A 12,273-nucleotide genomic window follows, 5' to 3' on the forward strand; every position below is an offset into this window, starting at 1 on the left:
CGACCCCGCTGGCAAAAGTTTCCCATGCACAAAAGTTCAGTCTTTGTAATATTAAACTTAACATTAGTCTTATACATCTACCCACTCAATCATACACAAAGACAGATTGACAGGCATACAGTGAAGCCAACTAATCGTTTATTGAATCAGTTGAACACACAAACAAACAGACAGACAGGCGGATGGACAGGCGAATAATAGACAGACCACTACAAAGACCAATACAGGTGTCATGGTACTTGGAGCACAGGGTCCTCAACTATTGTTCACGGGCTACACTTGGTCTCCGTTAGATGTCATGGTAATGGTGGTGTGTGTGTGAGAGAGAGAGAGAGAGAGAAAGAGAGAGAGAGAGAGAGAGAGAGAGAGAGAGAGAGAGAGAGAGAGAGAGAGAGAGAGAGAATGGTGGGAGGTTATGGTGAAGAAGAGGGCTATGAGAAGCATAGCGGCGGAGGAGGAGGTGGCGGGAGAGAAAGAGAGGACGAGACTAAAAGATCTACGTCAAAGAGCACCAGCCAATAGGAGCTGCCATGAAGAAAAGGATGGCAGATGTCGCTTTGGCTAGAAAAAGAGATAGGTAGCTTGCTTCTTCAAGCTTAAATCCGATGAAGCTCACTGATGCAGTTAAGTTTATAATCAGCTGACATGAGAAATTAAAAGAGGGAATTGTTACATTAGATTGAAGGTTTGAAACTGTTGGTTGAGTTTACTTACGTAGTGTTCTGTAACTAGACATCTACAAGCATGAGACGCAGCTGCGTAATGGTTTATAACAGGTCCAAGTGTTCTATACCTATGACAGGTGTCACGATGATGACACGGTGGTAGTGGTGGAGGTGGTGATGGTGATGGTGGTGGTGGCAGCGGTAGAGGAGGCGGTAACACTTGATTCTGTGTGGGTGTTGTTGTATTTATCAGAAAAATTTTATAGGTTCTGATTATCAATCTTAATGTACATTTACTATATTTAATGGCTGAGTAGATAGTGCATATACATTATGCAACTCTATTACATCCTTTATTTTCATCTTTTCAACAATGATATCAACATCACTCATCTCGATACCACCAAGAAAACCAATAAAAACATCAGTGCTATGGTCACTACTACCCCTGCCACCATTATCACCAAGAAAGAGAAGAAAAACAACAACAACAACAACAACAACAGCAACAATAACATCATCATCATCATCATCATCATCATCAACAAACAGTAACAACAAACAAGTGCAACATTCACCAACAATCACAATAAAATCTCTGTTCTAAACCAGCAACTCGAAAAATAATATTAATCAGTCTTTGAAACGCAAACGCTCATACGCGGCTTCTTCCAGGCATATTTATGTTGTACCTCTTTTTACATCTATGATGAAGGTTAAACAAAAGCTAGAGAACAAAAAAAAAAGAATCCAGTGCAACACATCACAAATTAACAAAGCGGAAGGGTGAAAAAAAAAAAAAATTGCACCCTTCAGTTTCGTTCACGAGAGCTGACACCGTTCTTGGGGTTAAAGTCTTTGACTTATGCTCTCACACTTAAGTTTGTTAATATATATATATATATATATATATATATATATATATATATATATATATATATATATATATATATATATATATATATATATATATATATATATATATATATATATATATATATATATATATATATATATATATATATATATATATATATATATATATATATATATATATATATATATATATATATATATATATATATATATATATATATATATATATATATTTATTTATTTATTTTTTTTTTTTTTTTTTTTTTTTTTTTTTTTTTTTTTCTTTATGTAGGTGGGACACCTACATAAAGATCCCGGTCTCCAAATAGGAGGCGGATAAGGCCCCTGTGCAGAGTTAGCAGCTGGAAAGGTGAGAAAAACTGGCGGAGACGTCCCAGAACACCTAACTTCATAAAAGCTGTTTTAGTTAGAGATGAGATGCGAAGTTTCCAGTTTAGATTATAAGTAAAGGAAAGACTGAGGATGTTCAATGTAGAAGAGAGGGACAGTTGAGTGTCAATGAAGAAGAGGCGATAGTTGTCTAGAAGGCTGTATCGAGGTGACACATGGAGGAATTGAGTTTTTGAGGCAATGAACTATACTAAGTTTGCTCTGCCCCGTTGGAAATTTTAGAGAGATTAGAAGTCAGGCGTTCTGTGGCTTCCCTGCGTAAACTGTTTTCTTCTTGAAGGGTTGGACGTCTACGAAAAGACGTGGAAAAGTGCAGGGTGGTATCATCAGCGTAGGAGTGGATAGGACGTGAAGTTTGGTTTAGATCATTGATGAATAATAGGGAGAGAGTGGGTAACAGGACAGTCAGAAAGGAAACTTGAGGTGAAGTTACAGAGAGAATGATAGAAGCTGTAGGAGTGTAGTTTGGAAATCAAAGCTTTGTGCTAGCCTCTATCAAAAGCTTTTGATATGTCTAAGGCAACAGCAAAAGTTTCACCAAGACCTCTAAATGAAGGTGACCAAGACTCAGTAAGGAAAGCCAGAAGATCACCAATAGAGCGGCCTTGACGGAACCCATACTGGCCATCAGATAGAAGGTTGTGAAATGATAGACGTTTAAGAATCTTCCTGTTGAGTATAGATTCAAGAACTTCAGATAGGCAGGAAATTAAAGCAATAGGACTGTAGTTTGAGGGATTAGAACGGTCTCCCTTTCCAGGAGCATGCAAATTTACAGCAAGAAGAAAAGGTAGATGTTGACAGAGTTGAAAGAGTTTGACTAGGCAAGGTGCAAGCATGGAGGCACAGTTTCGAAGAACAATAGGAGAGACCCCATCAGGTCCATAAGCCAATTCGAGGATTTAGGCCAGCGAGGGCATGGAAAACTTCAATGAGAAGAATTCTTATAGGTAGCATGAAGTAGTCAGAGGGTAGAGGAGAGGGAGGAACAAGCCCTGAATCGTCCAAGATAGAGTTTATAGCAAAGTTCTGAGCGAAGAGTTCAGCTTCAGAAATAGATGTGATACCAGTGGTGTCGTCTGATTAAAATAAAGGAGGGAAAGAAGAAGATGCAAAGTTATTGGAGATGTTTTTGGCTAAGTGCCTGGAGTCACGAAGGGAGTTAGATCTTGAAAGATTTTGGCACTTTCTATTAATTAATATATATATATATATATATATATATATATATATATATATATATATATATATATATATATATATATATATATATATATATATATATATATATATATATATATATATATATATATATATATATATATATATATATATATATATATATATATATATATATATATATATATATATATATATATATATATATATATATATATATATATATATATATATATATACATATATATTCATTTATGTTTCTTTTTATATGGAAATTAATAAAAAATACTTGCGGCCTCTCAAAGTTTATATTCGCCATTCAGCTCTTGAGGAATCAAAACGTAGACAAACGGCGCTACAGTCTGATATCCACTCTAAATGAAGCTTGACCTGGTTTTTCAGTATGTCGTTTATATAAACATGAAACGCAAATATGCTCACAGCTCACCCCCTGTGACGCCGTGATACCTGGGACTGTTCGAAAATGCAGGCGACCCTATAATCTTTACAGCAATATTTAAAAGGCTTACCACCTGCAACTGTATGAGCCAGCGGTTCGATCACAATTTCATCTACCAAGAAGGAAAGAGGGCGCAAATCTCATTGTACGTGCAATTTTTATCAGAGCACTCGTCGAGTGCTACAAGTGTATACGCAAATGAGACATCAGTAATGTAGATCGTTGACTCACTGAGTCAGATCAGAACTGAACAAGTAAGAAAGTAACATGAGTGTGTATTTCCAGGAGTAATAAGAAAGAAATTATGATCAGTTGTGGAAAACAAAACACACACTCACACACACACACACACACACACACACACACACACACACACACACACACACACACACACACACACACACACACACACACACACACGCACACATCTGCCAAAGCGGAATAGTACACACTCATTCAGTCACACTTCGGCAACACTCATCACCGTCACCCGCCGCTACCAGCTTGAGGTGCAAGAGGAAAGTCGCCTTTCGCTGCCAAGACTCCACTCAGGTTTTTTTGGCTTCGTTATATAAGATTTTTTTTTTATTATTACAAGGACTCTCTCTCTCTCTCTCTCTCTCTCTCTCTCTCTCTCTCTCTCTCTCTCTCTCTCTCTCTCTCTCTCTCTCTCTCTCTCTCTCTCTCTCTCACTCTTAGCTGCAATGTTGCATCTCTTGCTATCTTCTTTCGTTACTCATACTTTCACGCTAATTGCTCTTCTGGTGTTGCTAACTGCATGCCTCTCCTCCCACGGCCTCCCTGTGCAGACTTTCTACTTTTTTTTTTCCCACTCCTATTCTGTCCACCTCCCTAATGCAAGAGTTAACCGGTATTCTCTATCTTTCATCCATTTCACTAGTAAACTCTGGAACTCCCTGCCTGCTTCTGCATTTCTTCTATATATGACTTACCTCTTTCAAGAGGTTTCAAGACACTTCTCCTTTAATTCTGGATAATGCTTTTGGGTCTACTCTTAACGGACTGGCACATACTTACATAAAACTTACATAAAAAAGAACATTACATCATAACTACAGTTCACACTGAATAATTTATGTGCGATACGTTTACAAAGGTTTGATTTTTCTTTCAGAACTATGTTAAAAAAATTCAAATCACGCTATATTAATTGCCCTTTCCTTTCTTTTCTTTCTCAGCTCTGCCAACAGTCTGAGCTCATAGCGGGAGTTCACGAGACTCGCCAAGTACCGCACGCCTGTCAGGGGACGGGCCGCAGTCTCCATTAAGGAACCAGCAATACCAAGAGCAAGTTGGCTTCTTAAAGACTAAAATCAGTAAAAGGCAAGCGCATCTCAGTCTGCCAGAACACTCAGCCATCACAGTTATCCTTCGCGTGACATAACGCTTAGCTGAGGTTCAAGAGTATAGCAACGCTTGCAAGCAATCCAACTCAGTGGTGCGTGAGGAAATGTGTTTAGTTTTTTAAGCTTTTAAAATGAACAGGTCTGTGGTACCCTAGTAAACGTTGCAAAATCCTTGCAAACGAGCCACAGTTCGCTTGTGACCTTGAGCTAAAGACGAGTCCCTCAAACGCTATTCAACAGCTCGGCTGGGGCACGTTACATCTGAAGAAGGTAGCCGCAGCTGTTCATCATAATGGCATCAAGACTTATTAGACTTTTTGCTTTCTTACTAGGATCAGCATTGATATGGAAAATGCATTTTGAACCTTACCTTCAGTTACTACCACAAAATAGTTACGACAACACAAGAACTGGCTTAAAAAATGATAACCCTGACTACTATCAAAACAAACTTACTCAGGAAGGCATCCTTTCCCAAAATGGAAATTCCATCGTTATTCCTGCGTCACAGAAACGCCCTCGACCGTTGCTTATTCCAATCAGTACGGGTGGAGAAAAGTGTTTGCCTTTCTTCAGAGACTTGCGTGTTATGGCCGTCCCTGAGGAAGGTGAGTTAATCATGGAGAATTACAGAATATTTTTAGCTCTGTCCTAATGTTGTTGTTTTTTTACACAAACTATGGAATGAGACTACCGTAAGTTATTCGGGTTATGCATTTCAGATTGTGAACAGCCTCACGTCCTAATGAACGATGGAGGACGCCTGGGAAATAAGTTGTGCCAGTACGCCAGCATCTATCTTCTACGTTACTTTTACGGCGTCAGGGTCAGTAGACACGCCAACAGTTAAGATAGTGTAGGTTTTGGCTTTGTTGGTGGAGAAACAGGGTAGAAATAAGTAGTCTATGTAAGCTTTCAGTGGCGGAGAAGCAGTGTAGAAACAAGTAGTCTATCCAAGCTTTCTGTCATTTAATTTCAAACCCCAAGTATTCGTTTAACTCGTTGTGATATATACAGCGGGAACATCCTACAGTTGAATTTAAGAGAAGGACATTTTGTTGGTGTTATTGTACTTAGAGCTGTCGGGAATGACTCGTCCTCCTTGAATCGATCATTGCATAAAAAATAACATCCACATTCTCTTTCCAGGTGTCTATACCAAAAAATATGCACGATTATCTCAGTACAATATTTAAAAACATAACTCTGTCTGCACAAAACACATGCTTCACCAATCAAACAGAGAGTTTAAAGTATGATACGTTGTACATGAAGCTTTACACGACCGCCGCCCAAGCCAGGGCCAGAGCCGTAGACAACAACATTAAGGAACAGCTACTCAACGCCTCCTACTACGTCTTTGACAACCCTGCGCCGCGATCCATCCTGATGGCCCACAGAGATCTGATACGCTCCCTCCTCACGTTCCGGGATGAGATTGTCAACAAGGCCATAGAAAACATCGACCAGGCCCTCAGCTCATTCAACGCTACCTACCGCCAACGAAACTTCCCGGTCGTCACTGTCCACGTTCGCCGAACAGACTACACAGGATACATCAAAAGAAATTATAACCTGACGCAACTTGACGAGCTGTACTTCGAAAGAGCATTCGAATTCTACAAGGAAAGGTGAAATTTCTTTGAATAATGGTAATTTTTTCATACTTTCACTTTGTCCTTTCAACACCCAACATAATTTTGATATTCATAAGTAGAAGCCTTAACACGAGCATTTCTCAGAAAATATAACTTGGTCCGGCGCAGGGTGCGGTTGTTGCCTCACTCACTATAGTTGAGAACACTCAGATAATTGATTCAATGGTGGCCCACCAACAGGTTGCCGCGACCCGTGTTCCTGGTGCTGAGTGACGACCGCGAGTGGTGCAGGCGAAAGCTGCAGGCCAAGGACGTGATAGTCATTGGTGAGCCTTCTATTCTTCCTCCTCTTCCTCCTCCTTGGTCCATTACTATCCGTTATCGTGTAGTGGACTCCATTTTTCCAAATTGCATAGTACATTATTTGACGACTATACTCACTGCCTACATGAGTCCTCCCTTCCAAATGTACTGCACTATATTGCGTTTTGGTCCTTCAGTTAAAGTGTGGTACTCACTGACAACCTGCACTGTCCCTCAGTTTCTGCCCTCCACACACCAAGTAGCACCTAGGCCACGCCACTGACATCTCCGGTGTGTAAATGCGATCGTCGCCACATGTGTCTGTTTTCAGCCAGAGCATCCCCGACCGTGGACATGGCAGTGATGAGTCTCGGGGACCACCACATCACCAGCTATGGCACCTACAGCTTCAGCGGCGCCTTGCTGGGCCACGGACACATCACGCATCCTATCGGACATAACACCAAGTACGATATCTTTGACTGTTTGGAGTCGCATTTCTTTCACCGCATTTCCAGGGACAAGACTTATAAAGTAAACAATTCAGAGGTGGTGCTACCGCAGAGGCTTTAGCGGCACCTGAGGAACACAGCTAATGACGAGCAAAGTATACGAGAGATCAGTGAACGAGTCTGTGTTCAAAATGTTCAGTATCAAAATATTAAGGATAATATTCTGAAAAGTTTCTGTGCATCGCTATTGTAGTCACTGATAAAGTTTAGTATGCTCTGTTACGGATAAGTATTATTATCATTATTATTATCATTAGTAGTAGTAGTAGTAATAGTAGTAGTAGTAGTAGTAGTAATAGTAGTAATAGTAGTAGTAGTAGTAGTAGCAGTAGTAGTAGTAGTAGTAGTAGTATGTTATTATTTCTATCACTGTTAACTTATCAGATTATTTTCTTTATCGTCCTCCTTATAGTCCTCCTCTCTGTTCGGCTTGTCCATGCTGAGCTTAGGTGAATGTGGATGTTGTGTAGCTTTATTTAATATTCATATCTGGATGATGTAAATAGGGATATATGTATAGAAGAGATGGTAGATAATTTATTCATTATCTATATACCATTACTTTTACTCTAACTGCAATTTAATTTTTTTTTTTAATTTGTTATTTAATAAGGTGTTAACTTTCGCCGTGCCCGGACAGTGTGGTGCTTGCGACTAGAAGGGAGCCAAAAATACTCTGAGAAGTTCAAGATGAGACACGTTTAGTAGGCAGCGCTGTGTCTTGTGTAAATACTCTGTCCTCTAAACACTTAGAAACTCTGATTACTTGGTGTTTCCATGCTCCGGCAACTTCTTACAATGAACGATCCACCGCAAAACAAAGCCAGAGAGAGAGGACTACTCAATCACACCGACTTAACCATAGCAGTGCTCAATATAGTTTATAATCAGTTGAAATCTATGGACAGAACACTGAAAATTTCAAATTGCTTGTTAGGCATATGTTAGGTACAGGCACGAGGGACGCACATGTGTACAACATCACAATGGTGATAAGTACAAGTGTTCTATGGAGCGAACATCTGTTGCCACGCTGCACAAACCAACAAAGCGAAAAGGTATCGGGGAAATTACTTCTGCTTTCAGCTGTGGCCCGTGTTTCTGTTTATCCGCTTTTGTATCTATCAGAACATTTTTTTTTTTAGATTCCAAGTTATCACTCTTAATTTACATTTACTATATTAAGTGATAGATCTGCTTGAATAAATAGCGTGTATGAATTATGCAACTAATAAATCCTAATTTTTAAGGATCATTCTTTATTCCTTTATTTTCATCCACACCAGCAACATCATCAACAGGTATTAAGAAAACATCATTAATACCATCAACATCACTACCACCACCATCACCACCACCACCACCACCACCACCACCAACAGCAACAACAACAAGAACATCATCATCGTCATCCTCATCAGAAAACACCAACAGCAAACAGGTGCAACATTCATTAACAATAACAAAAGAGTCACTGTTTCAAACCAACCCAAAAAAGAAAAAAAAAAAAACATTGATCAGTCTTTGAAACGCAAACCAAGCGCGGCTTCTTCTAGTGAATCTAGTCACATTTAGGCTGTGAGTCTTTATACACCTATGATGAAGGATAAACAACAGCTAGTGTCTTTTCTTTGGAATACTCATTTCTGTTTTTTTAAGGAGAGCAAAATTTATTTTTTTTTTTCGTGTAGGAGGGCCGCCGGTCAAGGGCAATAAAAATTGAAAAAAAAAAAAAAGGTCCATTGACGTGCCTGACCCCATACAGAGTCGAAAGTGTTAGTCAAAAATACAGGATAAGTGTCTTGAAACCTCCCTCTTGAAAGAGAAGAGGTCATAGCAAAGTGGAAATACGGAGGCAGGCAGAGAGTTCCAGAGATTACCAGAGAAAGGCATGAATGACTGAGAATACTGGTTAATTCTTTCATTAGAGAGGTGGACAGAATAGGGTTGAGAGAAAGAAGAAAGTCTTCTGCAGCGTGGCCGCGGAAGGAGGGGAGGCATGCAGTTAACAAGATCAGAGGAGCAGTTGGCATGAAAATAGCGGTAGAAGATAACAAGAGATGCAACAGATGACCGTAGGTGAAACAACCCACGCGCCCACACACAAACACACACACACACACACACACACACACACACACACACACACACACACACACACACACACACACACACACACACACACACACACACACACCTGCCAAAGCCAAGTAGTATGTACGTACACACTCATTCAGTCACATTTCGGCAACACTCATCACCGCCACCCGCCGCCACCAGCTTGAGGTGCGGAAGGAAAGTCGCCTTTCGCTGCCAAGACTCCACTCAGGTTTTTTGGCTTCGTTATACAATTTATTATTATTATTATTATTATTATTATTATTATTATTATTATTATTATTATTATTGTTATTATTATTATTATTATTACTATTATTATAATATCTCTCTCTCTCTCTCTCTCTCTCTCTCTCTCTCTCTCTCTCTCTCTCTCTCTCTCTCTCTCTCTCTCTCTCTCTCTCTCTCTCTCTCTCTCTCTCTCTCTCTCTTAGCTGCAATGTTGCATCTCTTGGTATCTTCTTTCGTTACTCATACTTTCACGCTAACTGCTCTCCTGGTGTTACTAACTGCATGCCTCTTCTCCCACGGCCTCCCTGTGCAGACTTTCTACTTTTTTTTCCCCACTCCTATTCTGTCCACCTCCCTAATGCAAGAGTTAACCGGTATTCTCTATCTTTCATCCATTTCACTAACAAACTCTGGAACTCTCTGCCTGCTTCTGTATTTCCTCCATATATGACTTACCTCTTTCAAGAGGTTTCAAGACACTTCTCCTTTAATTCTGGATAATCCTTTTGGGTCTACTCTTAAAGGACTGGCACTTCAGAGGGTCTTTTTTTTCTGTAGCCATTGGGCAGACCCCATTGTACATAAAAAAAGAACATTACATCATAACTACAGTCCACACTGAATAATTTATGTGCGATACGTTTTTTTTTTTTTTTTATTCAAATCACGCTATATTAATTGCCCTTTCCTTTCTTTTCTTTCTCAGCTCTGCCAACAGTCTGAGCTCATAGCGGGAGTTCACGAGACTCGCCAAGTACCGCACGCTTGTCAGGGGACGGGCCGCAGTCTGCATTAAGGAACCAGCAATACCAAGAGCAAGTTGGCTTCTTAAAGACTAAAATCAGTAAAAGGCAAGCGCATCTCAGTCTGCCAGAACACTCAACCGTCACAGTTATCCTTCGTGTGACTTAACGCTTAGCTGAGGTTCAAGAGTCTAGCAACGCTTGCAAGCAATCCAACTCAGTGGTGCGTGAGGAAATGTGTTTAGATTTGTAAGCTTTTAAAATGAACAGCAGATCTGTGGTACCCTAGTAAACATTGCAAAATCCTTACAAACGAGCCACAGTCTCTCAAACACTACTCAACAGGCCGGCTGGGGCACGCTGCATCTGAAGAAGGTAGTCGCAGCTGTTCATCATAATGGCATCAAGACTTACTGGATTTTTTGCTCTCTTACTAGGATCAGCATTGATATCGATAATACATTATGCACCTTACCAAAAGAACTACCTTCAGTTACTACCACAAAATAGTTACAACACAAGAACTGGCTCAAAAAACGATAACCCTAATTACTGTCAAAACAAACTTTCTCAGGAAGGCATTCCTTTCCAATATGAAAATTCCATCATCACTCCTGCGCCAGGGAAACGCCCTCGACCGTTGCTTGTTCCAGTCAGTACGGATAAAGAAGAGTGTCTGCCCTTCTTCAAAGACCTGCGTGTTAAGGCCGTCCCTGAGGAAGGTGAGTTAACCAAGGAGAATTTTTTCTTATGTAAGAGGAACATTGGCCAAAGACAAGAAGAAAAGCGAAAAAAAAGGTCTACTGAGAAACTTTTCCTAAAAGAAAGGTCAAAAGGGTCTTCCAAAATTGGAGAATAAGAGTTTTAAAACTTCCTTCTTGAAAGAGTTCGTCATAGGAAAACAAGGAATTGAAGATTAAGAAAACTGGTTAACTCTTGCATTAGAGAGATAGACAGAATAAGAGTGGGAGAAAGTAGAGTCTTGTGCAGCGAGGCCGCAGAAAGAGGAGAGACATGCAGTTAGGAAGATCAGAAGAGCAATTAGCGTGAAAATATGCAACATTATGACAGAGAGGGTGCAGACAGTCAGTCAGAGGAGAGGAAATGATAATGCAAAATTTTTTTGATTCCACCTTGTCTAGAAGAGCAGTGTAAGCGGAGTTTAAGACCAGAGAGGACATGGAAAACATCAATGCCAAGGATCTTAATGGATGGGAGGAAATAATCGGAGGGTGGAGGAGAGAGAACAAGGTAGTTTTTAGGGAAGGTTTGAGAGAAGAGTTCAACTTCAGAGATAGATGAGATGGCACTGGTGCCATCAGATTGAAATAAAGGAGAGAAAGATGAAGAAGCAAAGTGATTAAAGATATTTTTGGCGAGGTGCCAGAGGAGAGCCAAAACTGGTGGTAAGTATTGAAGTTTCCAAGAATGAAGATCTCTGCGAAAGGAAAAAGAGTCGGGATGTGCTCCATTTTTTTTTTTTTTTTTTTTAGTTAGATGAGTTAGGTGAGAGGTACATCACAGATGAATTTAGTTTAAGAGTGACTACAGTCGTAGCCGGATGGTAGAAAATTCAAAGATTCAAGAGCGTAGGCACAAGAGCAAGTAAGGTCGTTGCGCACATAGACACAACATCCAACTTTGGATTGAAAATGAGGATAGAGAAAGAAGGAGGGAACAGAGAAGGCGTTAGTCAGTTGCCTCAGACACCTGTGTTTTGGTGAGGAAAAGATGAGGTTTGGTACAGGAGAGATTGTGTTTCACAGATTGATTTTTTTTTTTTTTTTACACAAAGTATGGAATGAGACTA

At 39.9% G+C, this 12,273-nt stretch overlaps 1 protein-coding gene across 1 annotated transcript; it reads left to right on the forward strand.

Moving 5' to 3' along the window:
- Positions 1-4,049: 4,049 nt before the first annotated feature.
- On the forward strand, positions 4,050-8,617 carry LOC135102959 (galactoside alpha-(1,2)-fucosyltransferase 1-like). Its single transcript, XM_064008703.1, has 6 exons — positions 4,050-4,143; positions 4,791-5,566; positions 5,681-5,784; positions 6,108-6,589; positions 6,797-6,882; positions 7,191-8,617. The coding sequence occupies exons 2-6, from the start codon at positions 5,251-5,253 to the stop codon at positions 7,430-7,432; spliced, it is 1,230 nt and encodes a 409-aa protein (XP_063864773.1). The 5' UTR covers positions 4,050-4,143; positions 4,791-5,250; the 3' UTR covers positions 7,433-8,617.
- Positions 8,618-12,273: the final 3,656 nt, after the last annotated feature.

This window comes from Scylla paramamosain, chromosome 8 (assembly GCF_035594125.1).
Source record: "Scylla paramamosain isolate STU-SP2022 chromosome 8, ASM3559412v1, whole genome shotgun sequence".
NCBI classification, from domain to species: Eukaryota; Metazoa; Arthropoda; class Malacostraca; order Decapoda; family Portunidae; genus Scylla; species Scylla paramamosain.